The sequence below is a fragment of the Rhamphochromis sp. 'chilingali' genome (assembly GCF_963969265.1).
Source record: "Rhamphochromis sp. 'chilingali' genome assembly, chromosome: 3".
Taxonomy (NCBI): Eukaryota; Metazoa; Chordata; class Actinopteri; order Cichliformes; family Cichlidae; genus Rhamphochromis; species Rhamphochromis sp. 'chilingali'.
This window is the reverse complement of record NC_137931.1, coordinates 8,939,425-8,957,842: the sequence shown is the minus strand read 5'-3', so window position 1 is coordinate 8,957,842 and position 18,418 is coordinate 8,939,425. Positions and strand designations below refer to the sequence as shown.

The 18,418-nt window shown below is 40.6% G+C and overlaps 1 protein-coding gene across 1 annotated transcript in view; it reads left to right on the top strand.

Annotated features, from left to right (window-relative positions):
- Nucleotides 1-7,899: 7,899 nt before the first annotated feature.
- The window catches only part of LOC308394118 (FERM and PDZ domain-containing protein 4-like), a 70,526-nt gene continuing 60,007 nt past the window's right edge, over nucleotides 7,900-18,418 (top strand). Inside the window, exon 1 of the mRNA XM_080878290.1 lies at nucleotides 7,900-7,931. Within this exon, the coding sequence (XP_080734416.1) occupies nucleotides 7,915-7,931 (17 nt within the window). The 5' untranslated portion in view covers nucleotides 7,900-7,914. The remainder of the gene's footprint in view (nucleotides 7,932-18,418) is intronic.

The window sequence follows — 18,418 nt, the reverse complement described above, 5'->3', positions numbered from 1 at the left end:
CATGTGCTTCAGTGTGTGCCTAAGGGACAGAGAAGGCTATCAAAGAGTCTTTGCATCAAAGCTGCTTGATGAAAAAAGCCTGCTTTATGTCTTTGGTGCTTCACACTCCGAGCAAGAGAGGCGACATGTGATGCCTTTAATTCACAGACACACCAGTGAACAGCACATTGATAAAGGGTAGAAGTTCATTTTAACATAAAAATGTATGTGTTTGCATTGTGCAAGAATGTTGGCATTGTTATAAAAGCCTTGTGGAAGTTGAAGTTGAATGAATATTTGCCTTCCAAAAGATGCCATCATGTGTATCGTTATCCGTGTCCTTTCTGTGTCAGCTATAGAGACTCCCATTGATATTTGATATGATAAGTATTTACAAATATCCCAGGAGAAATTTTGGTGAGCTGCTGACTTTTCTTTCATCGCTCTGGATAGATTTCTATTAACAGTTATATAAATGTAAAGATACCACAGCCCACCTGAGAATACAGTGGTGTTTAAAACTGTTTGCCCCCTTCCTGATTTCCTGTTTTTGTGTCAAATGTTTCAGATCATCAAACAAAGTCAAATATTAGACAAAGATAACACAAGAAAACACAAAATGCAGTTTCTGAATGAAGGTGTTTATGATTTAGAGGGGAAAAAGCAAACCGACAGGGCCCTGTGTACACTGCCCATCCCGTTATAACATAAATTAACTGTAAGGTATCACGTGTTTGGAAAGCTGAGTTCAATTTCTCTAGCCTCACCCAGGCCTGAGTACTGCCACACCTGTTCTCAATTAACCCTTTAAAACCGGTCAGAGCGGGCATGCTCCGTTTTGCGTAACTATTTTTAAATATCTGTAGAACTGGAACCACGTAAGGTAGTGCAATATTTCTTTTTGCATATGAAACTGGAGGAGTTGTACTTACATGTTACACCATTAGCTTGTCCTAGGTCACAGTTTCCTTCCACATAAAGCTTTGCAAAAATTGCATAAAAAGCGCTTGCAGCAAAATAACCATTATATTCCATAAACACGCTTTGCCGATCCGATCAGCTGTTCGCAACACTTCCTACATTGGAATAGATACGATAGTTCAGCGCGAACTATCGTATGTCCACCATTACCTGGCCGAAACCGGAAGTGATGTCATTTTCGTGGAAAATGTAGGGTTTTTTTTTTTTTACCTTCAGGGCCTTAAAAGCCTATACAGGTGTTTTAAAAAGTCATATTTGGCTTTATTCTTTTCTGAATAGTTTCTGGGATGCTTAGAACTCAAATTACACTGCTGGAAATAGTTTATTTTGATGCACGTGCTGTTTTCTTTGCAAATTTGCATTATAATATTTATTTTTGTTTTTCCTGCAGTATATAAAAATTGGTGTATCTCAAAAATAAAACTATGAAGACACAAAATAGATTTCCTGTGATTGGAAACTATTTTGTGCAACTTTTTTGTATTTACAGTTTTGAGCAATCAACCTCTTCAATTTCTCTAACTAGAAATATATGTAAAAAAAACCAAAATGATTTTCAATTTTTTTGTAGTTTAATGCACTTTTTTGCAATTTATGTAGTTTGTTTGGACTTAATGCATACATATTATTAAAATTTGGGCTATAATGGTTGTATTGATGTATAGAAACTTGAAATGCTCCCAAAAATGGCACCACAACATGTAAGAATATAAAGATAAGCTCTGGCGGACTTGGTTCTATGGTAGGTCTTAAAGGGTTAAGAAATCACTTAAATACGACCAGCCTGAAGGTGGAGTAGAGTAGCCCCAGCGAACCACAGTGAGAGCCGTTATCCACAAATGAGGAAAACATGGAAAAGTGGTGAACCTTCCCTGGAGTGACAGGCCAACCAAAATCCTCCAAGAGGGCATCGATGACTCATCCAGTAGGTCACAAAAGACCCCCAGAAAAACAGAACTGCTGGTCTCACTTGCATCAAGGTCAGTGTTCATGACTCCACCATATGAAACAGACTGAGCAAAAATGGCATCCATGGCAAAATTCCAAGGCAAGACCACTACTGAGCAAAAGGAACATGAAGGCTTGCCTCAGTTTTTCCAGAAAATATCTTGATAATCTCTAAGACTTTTGAGAAAATACTTTTTTAGATTTTTTGAGTCCCATTACATCACACGTACAGTGGGGCAAAAAAGTATTTAGTCAGCCACCGATTGTGCAAGTTCCCCCACCTAAAATGATGACAGAGGTCAGTAATTTGCACCAGAGGTACACTTCAACTGTGAGAGACAGAATGTGAAAAAAAAATCCATGAATCCACATGGTAGGATTTGTAAAGAATTTATTCGTAAATCAGGGTGGAAAATAAGTATTTGGTCAATAACAAAAATACAACTCAATACTTTGTAACATAACCTTTGTTGGCAATAACAGAGGTCAAACGTTTACTATAGGTCTTTACCAGGTTTGCACACACAGTAGCTGGTATTTTGGCCCATTCCTCCATGCAGATCTTCTCGAGAGCAGTGATGTTTTGGGGCTGTCGCCGAGCAACACGGACTTTCAACTCCCGCCACAGATTTTCTATGGGGTTGAGGTCTGGAGACTGGCTAGGCCACTCCAGGACTTTCAAATGCTTCTTACGGAGCCACTCCTTTGTTGCCCGGGCGGTGTGTTTTGGATCATTGTCATGTTGGAAGACCCAGCCTCGTTTCATCTTCAAAGTTCTCACTGATGGAAGGAGGTTTTGGCTCAAAATCTCACGATACATGGCCCCATTCATTCTGTCCTTAACATGGATCAGTCGTCCTGTCCCCTTGGCAGAAAAACAGCCCCATAGCATGATGTTTCCACCCCCATGCTTCACAGTAGGTATGGTGTTCTTGGGATGCAACTCAGTATCCTTCTTCCTCCAAACACGACGAGTTGAGTTTATACCAAAAAGTTCTACTTTGGTTTCATCTGACCACATGACATTCTCCCAATCCTCTGCTGTATCATCCATGTGCTCTCTGGCAAACTTCAGACGGGCCTGGACATGCACTGGCTTCAGCAGCGGAACACGTCTGGCACTGCGGGATTTGATTCCCTGCCGTTGTAGTGTGTTACTGATGGTGACCTTTGTTACTTTGGTCCCAGCTCTCTGCAGGTCATTCACCAGGTCCCCCCGTGTGGTTCTGGGATCTTTGCTCACCGTTCTCATGATCATTTTGACCCCATGGGATGAGATCTTGCGTGGAGCCCCAGATCGAGGGAGATTATCAGTGGTCTTGTATGTCTTCCATTTTCTGATGATTGCTCCCACAGTTGATTTTTTCACACCAAGCTGCTTGCCTATTGTAGATTCACTCTTCCCAGTCTGGTGCAGGTCTACAATACTTTTCCTGGTGTCCTTCGAAAGCTCTTTGGTCTTGGCCATGGCGGCGTTTGGAGTCTGACTGTTTGAGGCTGTGGACAGGTGTCTTTTATACAGATGATGAGTTCAAACAGGTGCCATTCATACAGGTAACGAGTGGGGGACAGAAAAGCTTCTTACAGAAGACGTTACAGGTCTGTGAGAGCCAGAGATTTTCCTTGTTTGAGGTGACCAAATACTTATTTTCCACCCTAATTTACGAATAAATTCTTTACAAATCCTACCATGTGGATTCGTGGATTTTTTTTTCACATTCTGTCTCTCACAGTTGACGTGTACCTCTGGTGCAAATTACTGACCTCTGTCATCATTTTAAGTGGGGGAACTTGCACAATCGGTGGCTGACTAAATACTTTTTTGCCCCACTGTAAAAGTAACAGAGCATTTCAGAGAAGGAACATCATACCAACAGTAAAATATGGTGATGATCGAGTGATGGTCTGAAGGAGAATGTCCAGCCATCAGTTCATGACCTCAAAAGGAAAAACTCCCTTTTAACAGTACCAGGCTCAGGAAGGGGCGGGGCCATCTGCTGCGACCGGTTGGGGCGAGAGAAGGAAGACAGGATAAAGACATGCTGTGGAAGAGAGACAGAGGTTAATAACAGATATGATTCAATGCAGAGAGGTCTATTAACACATACTGAGTGAGAAAGGTGACTGGAAAGGAGAAACTCAATGCATCATGGGAATCCCCCGGCAGCCTACGTCTATTGCAGCATAACTAAGGGAGGATTCAGGGTCACCTGGTCCAGCCCTAACTATATGCTTTAGCAAAAAGGAAAGTTTTAATCCTAATCTTGAAAGTAGAGATAGTGTCTGTCTCCCGAATCCAAACTGGAAGCTGGTTCCACAGAAGAGGGGCCTGAAAACTGAAGGCTCTGCCTCCCATTCTACTTTTAAATACTCTAGGAACAGCAAGTAGGCCTGCAGAGCGAGAGTGAAGTGCTCTAATGGGGTGATATGGTACTACAAGGTCATTAAGATAAGATGGGGCCTGATTATTTAAGACCTTGTATTCAATTCTGGATTTAACAGGAAGCCAATGAAGGGAAGCCAAAACAGGAGAAATATGCTCTCTCTTTCTAGTCCCTGTCAGGACTCTTGCTGCAGCATTTTGGATTAGCTGAAGGCTTTTCAGTGAGTTTTTTGGACATCCTGATACTAATGAATTACAGTAGTCCAGCCTGGAAGTAATAAATGCATGAACTAGTTTTTCAGCATCACTCTGAGACAGGATATTTCTAATTTTAGAGATGTTGCGCAAATGGAAGAAAGCAGTCTTACATATTTGTTTAATATGTGCGTTGAAGGACATGTCCTGGTCAAAAATGACTCCAAGGTTCCTCACAGCGTTACTGGAGGCCAAGGTAATGCCATCCAGAGTAAGAATCTGGTTAGATACCATATTTCTAAGATTTCCAGGGCCGAGTACAAAAACCTCAGTTTGATCTGAATTAAGAAGCAGAAAGTTAGCGGCCATCCAGGTCTTTATGTCTTTAAGACATTCCTGCAGTTTAACTAATTGGTGTGTGTTATCTGGCTTCATGGATAGATAGAGCTCGGTGTCATCTGCATAGCAGTGAAAATTTATGCTATGTCTTCTAATGATGCTGCCTAAGGGAAGCATGTATAATGTAAACATAATTGGTCCTAGCACTGAACCCTGTGGAACTCCATAATTGACCTTAGTGTGTGAAGAGGACTCTCCATTTGCATGTACAAATTGGAGTCTATTAGACAGATATGATACAAACCACTGCAGTGCAGGACCTGTAATACCTACAGCATGTTCTAATCGCTCTAATAGGATATTATGGTCAACTGTATCGGATAATAATCATCAATAATCATCCGGCTGCAACCAGGTTTCTGTAAGGTAAAGTAAATCAATTTGTTGATCAATTATTAAGTCATGTACTAACAGAGACTTGGAGGAGAGAGGCCTAATATTTAATAATCCACATTTCACTGTTTTACTCTTTGGTTCAGATGTGGATACTGTATTGTTCGTTCTTTGTGATTTTTTATGTTTAAGTAGTTTATTGCTGGCTTTTAGTTTGTTTTTTGTCTGTTTGGGAGCTGACACAGTCTCTATGGAGATGGGTTTTTGGGGGGGTAGCAGGAGGAGAGAAGCTGCAGAGAGGCGTGTAAGACTGCAACTCTGCTTCCTGGTCCCAACTCAGTCATATTTGGGGGGGTTTAATAAATTTGTCCATATTTCTAGAAATGAGAGCTGCTCCATCCAAAGTGGGATGGATGCCGTCTCTCCTAACAAGACCAGGTTTCCTCCAGAAGGTTTGCCAATTATCTATGAAGCCCACATCGTTTCTGGGACACCACTCAGACAGCCAGCAATTTAAGGAGAACATGCGGCTAAACATGTCACTCCTGGTCTGATTGGGGAGGGGACCAGAGAAAACTACAGAGTCCGACATTGTTTTGGCAAAGTTACACACCGATTCAATATTGATTTTAGTGACCTGCGATTGGCGTATCCTGGTGTCATTACTGCCGACGTGGATTATGATTTTACTGTATTTACGTTTACCCTTAGCCAGCAGTTTTAAATTTCCCTCTGACTGGCTGAAGGAAAAACACAATGAATACTTTAGAGTGGCCCAGTCAAAGTCCTGATCTGAATCTGATTGAGATGCTGTGGCATGACCTTCAAAAGGTGGTTCATGGTCAAACTCTCCAATGTGGCTGAATTACAGCAATTCTGCAAAGATAAGTGTGCCAAAATTCCTCCATAGTGCTGTAGAAGACTCACAACTGCAAGCAAGTGTTTGCAACACCTGGCAGTAACTGCTAAGAGTGGCCCAACCACTTACTAGGTTTAGGGGACAATCACTTTTTCACAAAGGGCCATGTAGGCTTTGATTTTTTCTCTGCCCTTAATAATTGTGTTTACTTGTGTTATCTTTGTGTAATATTTAAATGTATGTAATGATCTGAAACACAAAACAAGCATGACAAACACAAAGACATAGGAAATCAGGAAAGCAGCAAGCACTTTTTCACACTTCTTGCGCTTTTCAGGATGGTACTTGTGAACTACTTGAGCCTCAAAGCTGAGTAGTGAATTCAAAGAACCCATTAAAAGAAAAGACTAGCACCCAAGTAGATGAAGAAGAGCAGAAGAAATGAAAAAGAAATGAAAAAAAATGAAAAAGAAATGAGAAGTTGGTCACCAGCTGACGTAGTGACTTCCGCCTTATCTTTGCAAGTCTTACTACAGTCGGCACAGAGAGAAATAATGGTCTGAAAGAACCGTTTCCTTATTATCTTCAACTAAACAAAAAACATGCATGTTATACTGCATATGATGCTAAAAAGTCTCCCCCCCCCCCCCCCCCCCCCCCCGGCACTTGTTTGCATTCAGCTCATTCGTCACTATCTCACTTGTTTGTTCTTTCACCTCTTGTGACGTGGGGCCATCAGGTCGAGCATCTTGTTAAAACTGAGCCATCTGTGTGCGTTTAACACACACACACACACACACACACTTGTTAGACCTGACTCGATTTTCATTTCAGGTTTTCATTACATGATGCGATGTAACGTAACAAGAGCCTTTTATTGTTCCTGTCAGAGACAATCAATGATCGACTAACTTTTCCACATAATTTGCATTCTTTTAATAAAAAAGGATAAATTGAAAAACATTTTGCGACACGCCTTAAAATCGATGGAAAGCCAAATGTTTAATCTGATGAGTAACCAGGAAGCCGTCTGTGTTCTGCGTCATGGTGATGGCGCTCCGGATGAGAGTGCCCATGCATTAACTCACATTGTGAAACCTAACAGGCAAACCGTGAGCGATGGGGTCCCGCTCCCATCAGCGTCCTGTTCTGCAGAGTCAGCTTTCCTCTGCCCGTCACCACTCTAGCCCCCCTTCTTCTGTCTCCATCACTTGTTTTCTCTTTACAACCAATGCACTTTAACTCTCCTTTCTGTCCCGCCTCCATCTCTCATCTTGTTTTCCTCCTCTTGTACCCCCCCATGCGTCCTCTGCTTTGCCTGGCGAAGAGACGCACAGCCCCGATGAACGGGGGGGCAAAACCAGAACCAGAGAGGCTCCATCATCCATTTGCTCTCTCCCTCCCTCTCATCTCCCTCTCCTGTTCTCTCTCCCTCCCTCGCCGCGGTTACGATCACTGCACTCCTGCGTGCGCTGAGATGGGAAGCACACACAGAGGGCTCATTGCAGCCCAACCGATCCAGGTGGAAAGCTGCAGAACGGACTGACTCGTCCTAAAGAGAGCAGGAGAGAGGTGCAGGGTGACCCTTGCTGTCTCTGCAGTCACTTAAGACTCTACCCCGGATGGGGCATTCAGCAAGGGTGATACTTGCTGCCGCTTGTTTCCTGTAACTGCGAGGTATTCAACAGACTTTTGCCGACTCCGGACATGGATCCAGGTTGACGCTGGATTGTCCTGGTTTTAACTGTGAGGGGAATTGGGTGTGGATTAGAATACTGATGTGGAGCACCTGAGCTTTGGGACGTAAACCTTCTGGGACATGTTTGGTTTCTCCAAGATGCCAAAGCTGTCTGGGTGAGTGCGCGTTTGGAGTTTTACACCTGGAATTCACACGTTTGCTTTCACATGGCTGCAGGTTATCATACAAATAGCCTTTTTTCAAATTTTGTGAAAGATGGACTTCTTCAAAAAAGCATGTCTCCGTTCTTATTCAAGTTTGCACCTAAAAAAATCAGCCTTGCATTCAATTTTTGGTTTGTTTAGAAAAAACTTTCTGGACCTTTACAGTGAAGTACAGCTTGGTATCAAAGCTAAAAACAAGAGGGGATAACTAATGGAGGTTGCTGTGTCTTTGAGAGAGGTCTTTTTTTCTCCTTCTTCTGTTCTTCTATTATTTGAGTTTGAGTGACTAAGCAGTCCTTATTTGGGACTCTCCAAGGTAGCCTCTGACTTGTTTTAATATTCAGTGATAAAAAAAAAAAAAGGTTTGGGGAAATGTGGAAAATGAGAGCAGGAATAGGATCACAGACTACAGTACAAGGAGTCACTGGATGTTTGAAAGGATTAGGGAAGAGATAAGCAAGAGAGGACAGACACTTACTAAAAAGGAAGGATGGTGAGCCAGGTGTGTGAGGCAAAGAAAGAGCTGAAACGAGACTGGCAAGTACTTAAAAAAGAAGCACGGGTTTTGGATCCCCTTAAATGTGCATACTTGCTGCATGTATTTGGGAGTTCACAGGTAGAAGAGTCAGACCTCATATGGGAAATCTGTTTGGAAAAAGGTTTCATGCAGTCTCACATTTTGATCTTACTAACAGGAGGATGAATTTGCAGTGTCTGCAAATGCAATGACTTTTATCAATTAAAAAAGAAAGAAAGCATTAAGTTGTTTTAAAAGTTCCACCTTAAGGCAAATATATCGTTGGTCTTTGATGTGAGTGATATTTGAACTGAGTATCTGCAGGTATCAAGCTGTTTGAATTGAGCTAATGTGTGAGGAAACATTAGAAAGCCAACTCTTTGCTTAATGTGACTCACTGTGTGTCCGTTGCTCACACTCACTGATACACATGATCCTTGATTCATGTGTCGTCACATCACTAAGTCCACCAAATGTGGCTTATGACCAGTCTTTTCAACTAATATGCAAAGTTTTTCTGTGTTTAGCATCAGAAGTACATGAATGATGGAAAAGATCTTACATCTAGAGAAGCTGGAGTATAAACTTAAGGAAAAGTTGTTGTTTTTTTTTAAATATGCTGCTAAGTCATTTGGTAAACAAACACTTGCTAAGATACTTGCTAAGTCTACTTTAGCAAGTGTCTGAAAGGAAATACTACACACTGCTAGCAACTGTTCTAAAGCATTGCAAGGTAACATTAAATCTTTGACACTTTGTACAAGAAATATACCAAAGGTTTAAAATCTAAGGCTTCAGTCACACAGGTGTAGAGACTGGTCAGCAACCCTGTGGCAAACTCTGGTCACAAGGTAAAGATGTAAACCCCTTTTTGATTGCTTCAGTAGATGTGGTTGCCTGTAGTGTTTTGACATCTTGTACAAATGTTTTAACATATTTTAAAATGTACAACTTTTCCCTGTTTACATCGGTAACTGGTGTTTTAATTGCATGATTCTCAAAATGCTGTAGTAAAATGTTTCATACGTTTACCGTTAGCTCGTCCCTTCTGCAGCTGGTCCATCATGTTATTTTTTCTCCAAAAACACTTCTGTTGTCTTTTACGTCTTTTTTCCATGAGCTACTGCGCAATTTTAAAAAACATTTCCACTGCTGTGTTTTGTGTGCTTTTGCAGCATTTTTCTCAAGTTGCAGTGTATTTGACCTCTCAGGGCCACTGCAACTCACTTGTTACACTATATAGTTGGCAAGTGTTTGCAGACAAATCTGTGTCTTCCATACAAACTATGGGAGACAGCGGCAATTTACTAGCAACCAATTCAATCCAAACCAAAAGGTTGATTCTGTTCATCTGGACGTAGCCTTTTCGGTGGGATAAATGTTTCATCACTCATCCAAGTGACTTCTTCAGTCTCAGCTGACTGCAGGTTTCCCCAATCTTATAAACAGTACATTTGCACAATAACTGAAACTAGCCCACTTAATGAGCAATGGCCTGTGAGGTCAGTTCCTTGATCATTTATATGCAAATTGTCTTGACCATTGATCAACAACTACTGATCAAAGCCCACTGATCAAAGAACACTGATCAATGGCCATGAGTACCATTCACAGAGAGTTGGGGAATGGCTGCAATCACAGCATTGTAAGATGGTGAAAGATGTACCCTTTAAGTGAAGGCACCGTGCTCCTGCAGACTTTTCCAAAACACAGTATTAAACTATCCTTGTAAATCCTGAGAGCTCAACACATTCAAAATGTGCTTTTTATAAATAAAATGAAAAACATATATTTGGCGCATTTATATGAATGGATGCAATGCAGAAGCAACTGTCCACAGAGTGCATGTTTTGCACGCCATTGCATTTTCATCTTAATATGGTGTCTAATTTAAATAAATAGCTTCAATTTCCCCTCCCCGTGTTTTTCACCAGAGCAGCCAATTGCACAACTCCTTATGTTCGACTGTTTTGTCAGCCAGTCGCAATGTACGGCACATCTATTTTTACACATTGGGCTCATATATTGTAGACAGAAGGTAAAATAGCAAGAAATTAATAAAAGCATAACACTAACAGGCATCAAGAGAGTGCTGCACTTTGCGTATACCCAGATGGCTGGTGTGTATCCATGATCTGCCACAATACAGTGTCAGACCGTTCTGTTTGCAGATGGCGCACAAGCTAAATTTGCTCCATAAACTTTAATGAGTCGTGGATCTTTCATCACCTTTGAATGCTTGTTATAAATCATTCATTGTAAGACAGGCAGTAAAACAGCTGCAGCAGGTGAGGGGATCGGAGATCTTTCTGTTTCTGTTTGTTGTCTTCATTCTAATTAGGAACTAATGAGAGTTTTGTCGTCACACATCTGGCTCTATCTCAGGAACATTAACCCAGTCTGTCTTATCAAATCCAATGCATGCATTGTGAAGACAAACACAGGACCTTTATCAGTGTTTATAGGGTGGGAAAATCTTGGCTTTAGTGTGTTGGAATTTGGCAGTGAAACTAGCCAGCAGTGCTTGTTTGTGCTCTGAATATCAGATTACAGTTATCCGTGCCAAATTGCCGTCTGCTTTATGCCAGTACATGCTGCTTCTTCAGAGGGCATAGTTCCATTGTACAGAGAGCCATCTGACAAGTCATGGCACCCTAATTGTTTATTCATTTTTCAGTAATTCAAGGGCTTCATTACATAAAATGACCCATAATCCTTTAACTATTAACAATCTCGATTGCATCTTTGGAATTTCTGTTTATAATTCCACTCATTCACCCACACATAGTTGTCTGCATATGAAATATTGTCTTATTTAGTATCAGCCTTATTCCTTTGTATGGTACTGTGCAAAAGTCTTGAGCCATGCCTCATCTCTTTATGTTTAGCTTCCAAGAGGCCAGACTTTTTCTTGCTGAAAAGTACAATTAGATTTTGATCCACTATGTAATAACAAATGGAAAGTGTGTGGCTTGGGCAGAGATCGATGGTTTTCGGTATGACAACAATTCCAAAACACTGCCTATGAGGTAAAAGTATAACTGGATAGAAAAACACACAGTGGGGCACTATCAGTCCTGGATTGGCCTCCCCAGAGCCCGACTGTCAGCATTACTGAGCAGTGTGTTTCAGACTCCAAGCACATATAAATTGGAAAAAAAAGTTGAAATGTTTATTATATGTATAACATATATGCAACATTTCTTTTCTGAGAGATATTGGGGCAAAAAATAAACTAAAATCATGAAAATATAGCTTAGTTTAGCATAAAGACTAGAAACTGGTAGCACGACTTAGTTCATGACAGTGTGGGCTGACATATTTTCAAACATCCACTATGTTGCCAAAATTATTTGCTTGTCTACCCAAGCTCACATATGAACTTAACCACTTCAACTCTTCTGGTAAAGCTTGTTTTGTGGACTGGAGAGCAGTCATGCTGGAGCTATAAAAAGCCAATGCACCCCAGCCCTGAACCGTTTCTGTTGACCAGAAGGGCACAAGTCCTGTGATTGCAAAAAGACTTATGGCTATATATTAATCATAAAATAATGATAAAAATAAAGTTTATTTGTGCAGCACTTAAAAAGCTAATCCATAGAGAGAAAAAAGATAAAATATCATGGAGTAAGAGATTATTGATTTGGATTTTATGTCATTGTCCTTAAAAAAAGTATAGAATGTGAAGGCATTTCCTACTTGCTGCCATAATCTGATTTTAACATACAGGATTTAGAAGAGAATCCACTGTGAGCTTGTGGCTGTGCTTATCAGAATGAATTCAAGTTGAGAAAATTAGTTGGTCCTTTCCTCTTTAACCTGTTCATTGAAAGCATTACCGGTTTCAGTTTTTAATCATTTGTTTTCTTCCACCTCCTTCCTGCCCTCCAGCATTGTCTTATTAATTCGAGGTAACGGCTGAGTACCATGTCTAGTCCTTGGCTTAAAAGGTGCAGATGAATCTAAAGTGGATTTACAAAGCAGGTTAAAATACTCATCAGTTTTTCTGTGTCTGAGTTCCAGCCGTAGAATGTTATGCCGTCTTAGTCGCAGAATGCAAAAAACTCTTATTTATTTTTACTTCTGTGTGATTGAGGCACAAAGCTTACAGTGTTTGCTTCCTAAAATTCAGAGGTGTTTGTTGGATGGCACAGAGCACATACTGTACAGTATCTCACACAAAAAAATCAAATACTGGAGAAGGAAAAATAACACCAAACTACAGGGCAACCACCCCCACTCAATTTCTCCCTTTCTCACTCTCTGCCTATAACCCTTAAAGTTGCACGTTTTTCTTGATTTGAGTCTGGATAATCCTCCTAAGGGATTTGGTCGGTTATCACTGCGTGGGGTGGGGGTGGTGAGGGGCTGTGCCACATATCTCTCTCTTTCTCTTACCTCTCTGTCTGCTTCATATCGCAGCCCATCCATCCACTTATCCGTGTACTTTACCAGCTTGTAATTTAAACCAGGCACAGGTCCGCTTCGCAGGTGACCTGCACCTTTCAAATTGAAAGTGAGGTTGTTTCTGAGTTTATCAGTGTGTTGACATCTACTTTAAGATGTTTTTTGTTTATCTTAACATGTGATGTTGTGATGTTTTTCTTTTCCCCCTATTTCAGACGTTTAATTTCATCCCGGTCTATTACACATTAGTTATCTGTCAGTGCTTATTTGATAAAAGATACAAGCTCTGAAATGAAATGCTTTAATCAGTCCTGCATTCCGAACAGTGTCTTCTGCAGGGATTCATTTCCTGGTGAACACTAATGTTCTCTTGTGCCGTGATTACCACATTTTCTTTCCCATAATTCCATTCATTTCTCACAGCAGATAATACTGAATGGCTGTAGTGATGCGCGTCAGCTTCCGCCCCTCTTTGACGTGAGCCCCCAAATTCGATCTGTTATGCAAATGAAGTTTAACTCTCTCTCTCTTTTTTTTCAGATTGTAATTTCCCCCGTCTCTGCCTCACAAAAACAAATGGTTTTCAGAGCAAGCAGTTACACTTTTATTTTCAAATCACATTGAAACTGAAAAATAACATGCAGCGCGCATCAGTGACGCAAAAAGTGACGTTTTCATTGAGTTTCGCCCAGAGATGTGCGTCATGCATTTTGCAGATGTGATGCAGAAGCATCTGTTTCTCTTTTAGCTCTTTCATGTGTTATGTGTTCTGCATGGAAGCCTTGATAAGGATGCTTGGCGTGTTATTTAATGACACATGGGCACATAGGTCTCTGCTGTATCAGTGGATAACGGCCTTTTTGCCAGCCTATTTGCTGAGACCACCTTCTCATTTCCCTAACGCCAGTTTGCAATACTCAGGTGATAAGTGAGGTGTGTTAGGTGAATAATAAACTCTTAACCATAGTTAAACATTAGTTAGAAATATGCAAAGATTGGTCATCACAGTTGAAACAGAAATGTGCACAATGATTACACATCTTGGCATTATTTTAAGTGTAGCTATGAAAAACATTTAGCATAAAACCACTCCACATTATCTTAAAATCAGCCTATATGCCAATGATATCTTGTTATATATAGCAAGTCGACCATTTGTATACTACCTAATCATAACAATAACCATACAACCCAATCCATTTATTTATCTCAGAATCTATATTTTAACATGACCAAAAGTAAAAATTTAAACTCAGTTTAACTCAGTTTACTTTACCGTCACTCCCTTTAAACTGACTCCACCGTTTGTTAATCCACCAGGACATAAACTGCATTGAAAAGACAAACAATCTACGATTAAAATAACTACACTCTAAAACAGTATGACACTGAATTTTTACTACTTTCCTGTCCACCAACTTAACTACATTTCCCACTGGATAAACATCTCTATTACTCCTTGGATTGACATTGAACACACCATCTGCAAGTGTCTCTCCATTCAGCATAATGCATTTCTGTATTAATCAATTAACTCCCACAGCTGCTTCAGATTTACACTATAAACACACCCTTCACTGCCTGCTGGAAGCAAATTGCATACTTAACCTGAAAGTATGGCCTTCTACTTATGCTTTCTGTTTAAAATCAATAAAGAGCTCATTAACGTCCCTGCATGGAAATGGAGGGGGGTGACCATTATAGGCCCCCTTTCCAGTGCTAGCTCTGTCGTGACCTTTGACCTTACTTAAGCATGCATACAGCATAGCCCAATATTGTCACTTTTAGATCTACTATTTTAAGAAGAAAATGTGTTTTTTAAATACACTTCTCAGCAAGTCATTTTAACCCTTATAATAAACCCAGATATATTCTGTGAATAGTTCTCAATCTTCAAGCTGATTGGGTTTATTCAGTGGCCATACTGGTTCTTTGTTTCTTCTTCTTTTTCTTCTTTTCTCAGCAGCTTCCTTTCATGGTCACCTGAATCATCTGCCTCCATCTCACCCCATCTCTTGAATCCCTCAGCCATGTGCTCCTTCACTACATCCATGAATCTTCTCTGTGGTCATGCACTTTTCCTTCTTCCTGGGAGCTCCTTTGTCCAATATAGCCTTCGTTTGCACATCTGTAAACCACTGGAAACTAAACCATCCTCTTTAGCTTTGTCTCCAAAACAACTCAACCCGAGCTGTCTCTCTGATGTACTGGTTTCTAATCTTGTCCATCCTGCTCACTCCCAATTAAAATCTTAGTGTCTTCAACTTTGTCACCTCCAGCTCAGCTTCCTGTCTTTTTGTCAGTGTAAATCCAACCTATCCACCATAGTGGGTCTCACCACGATCTTTTAAACCATCCCTGCTGCTATCCTGTCACAAATTACTCCCAAAACTCATCCACCCGACTTCCTTGTACAGCACCGCAGTTCATCTCCTGGCACCCCATCATATGCGTTCTCTAGATCCACAAAGACACAAAGCAGCTCCTTCTGACCTTTACCAAACACAAATGAACTCACTTGTACACCTCAGAATTGCTTCTGAGCTTCTGAGCATTTACTCTATTCTTAAGCCTGTGGCCTTTGAACCTACACACACAAAAAAACAGTGTATGCACATTGTGACCATCAGTGCCTCACGCCAACTTGATAATGGCGTGTGTGTCCTTGCATGTCTATGAGAGCAACAGGAATGACTGCTTGCATCACGTAAATACAGATATTGTTCTTCTATAAAAATCTATTTTAAGCTATATAAAACAAAAACTTTGACTAGTATATTTTTGCTTCACTCCTCTCTGACAACCAGAAACTAAAGCAGTCATGAGTCATGTTGTGAGTTGTAAGCTTCTGAGCTTCATAGACCACAGCACTTGTACAGAATGTTCCACTGCAGTGGACTACTGCTACTACTGCTTCCATGCATTCTGGCTCTGCACATGCTTAGTATTCCCCTCTCACCTTCAGTCTTCCTTTCAGTCAATATTTCCTCATTTACAATCCCACAGCATCTACAAATCTTCAACTTCAGCTTCAGCAGTGGCCGAGGGAAAAAACAAACAAACCCCAAAACATATTACTCAACTGGAAAGACAGAACAAAGTTATCTATAAGCTACCGCCCTGATATGTTTACAGGCCGTACACATAGCTCTCGTCAGCTCTAAAGGACAATCTCCCACCTGATCTCCATCCTGGCAGCTGATTTCTCTCCACGCCGCTTCGCTCAGGCAGATACGTCAACTCAAAACAACAAATAATCCCACCTCAGACACACAGATATACACCAGCACACAACACAGTTTTCACAATCTTAATAACTTATCTTTCTGTTCTTTTTCCATAAATTCTCTTTTTGCAAATACATTTTTAAAAAGTAGAACAACACATCCTTTTTTCCGAGCGGACGGTTAATAATTCATCACTTTGGCTTTGGTTTTACTCCGTGCACTGAGCGATTCTGAGGCCCTAGCAGGAAAAGCAAAGTGCAAAACATCTTGTATGTTGCATGTTTTCAAATTCCTGTCTCAGTCAAGCACCGGGAAACAAATAAATCAAACATGACAGCAAAATGTGCACTTGACGAGTGCTTGTCGTTTATCTTTAACGTCAAATGTACAAGTGGGGAAATGTTTTTATGAAGTTACATAAACTTGTTATGCACTTGCATTGAGCGTGTCGTTTCCTATTATGATGAGGGGTTTCCTACGTCAGTGTCACATACTGTAATTTGACTCAATTCGTTCATCTGCTAATTCATTTAGTCAAAGAATCCGATTCAGTGAAGGTTAAATGGAATTTTAAAAAATCCTGTTACAGTCAGTGAGTAAAACAGAAGCTAAAGATAAACCAAACCCTGAGTTCAGCCAGTTGTTTGTTTGCTAATACGTGTGTTTTCAAAAAAGAGGCTAGTGGAAGCATTAGTTCTGCTCCAAATACTGACACATAATACATAAGTGCCAATGTGTACTCTCAGAGCAGCATGGTCACACACACACACACACACACACACACACACACACACACACACACACACACACACACACACACACACACTAAATGTACTGTAAGCCTGCCGTACAGTTCGCACACATGAGCCCTCACATCACACAGCCTCATGTGATGGTATAAACACACAGTCCTTTCCCTACTGACTGAGCACCGCTATTATTTCCCCTAATTAGCTTTAAATGAATTGACTAATTGAATTTCAGGTAAATTGAAAAACCGAACCAAACATTTTAATCGTGTCAGTGCGAGGCTGGTTGAAAATGTATCAAAGTTACTGTGGAGTTAAATTTTTTCACGTGTCCCTGCAACAAACTGGAAGCCGAGGAAAACTCCATAATGTTGGGTTCAGAACAGCTGACACGTGAAACCCGAAACAAACCGCAAAGCAAACTCCTAGCAAGGCACTCAATCAAAATCTGTGGTGTTATAAGGTATTACAGACCCTCTTTTACCCCTTTTTATGGGTCAACTATCACAAATGGCAACTGTTATGAAAAATGATTCCACATAAGACCAGACTGGTGCTTCAATTCAGTTTTATTTATATAGAAACCAAATCACAACAACAGTTGCCTCGAGGCGCAAACTGATATTACTGAGTTTATTGTATTTTTTGTTGCTTACACTTCTATGACTTCTGCATATACATTATAAAATACGCACACAGTTTCTGTAGTCATCAGAAATAGCTGTCCAGGCTTCTTGAGGACATTTAAAGCTCTTTTTTAGATGTTGGCTGGCGTTCTCTCTCAAGATGATTCCACACCGCTGCAATAATGTTGACGCCCAAGCTCTTGGGAGCCCAATCCATGACTGATAGTGTTTTTTTCTATCCAGGTATGCTTTAATACATTTTAAGATTATTTTCAGACAGAAAAATTGCTAGATGCTGGATCAATATCTGATGGTACTTTTCTGTGTTCATTATTCCATCCATTTTCATAAGATCCCAAGCACTACTGGCTGAAATGCGGCCCCAAAATGTGTTTCCTTTCTCAAGAATGGCTTCATGACAGCCACCCTTCCACTGAGACATTACTGATGAAGTATAAACAGTAGATGGATCAACTGAAAGGTCACATGTGACACAGATCCTGTGTCAAATCTTTGCTGGATTATTTCCTATTTCTTAAGGAAAGGACTTTCAGGTACTGCTCATCTGCTGTAGATAGCTTTTAGGCCTGTCACTTCTTCTTTTGTCTCTCATTTGTTCAGTGCCCTCAAATTTATTTAAGGGCACACTGCACACAGTGCCGAGATATGCCAAGTTTTCGGCTAGTAGCTCTCTGGGACTCACCTGTCAAACTAGGCTGTCTTTGGCATCAATTAGAAATGGGGAAACATCTGTTCTGTGACAGGCTGATAGTAACAAAGTGCCTAAAGATACAATTTAAAATTGGTTCATTGCTAAGTCGCCTGCTGTGTGTAACCACAACACTGGTTCATCCCTTTAGTTAGGTGGCTTTTTATGCTTGAGTGATTTGTAGGTCAGACATTACAAAGAAAA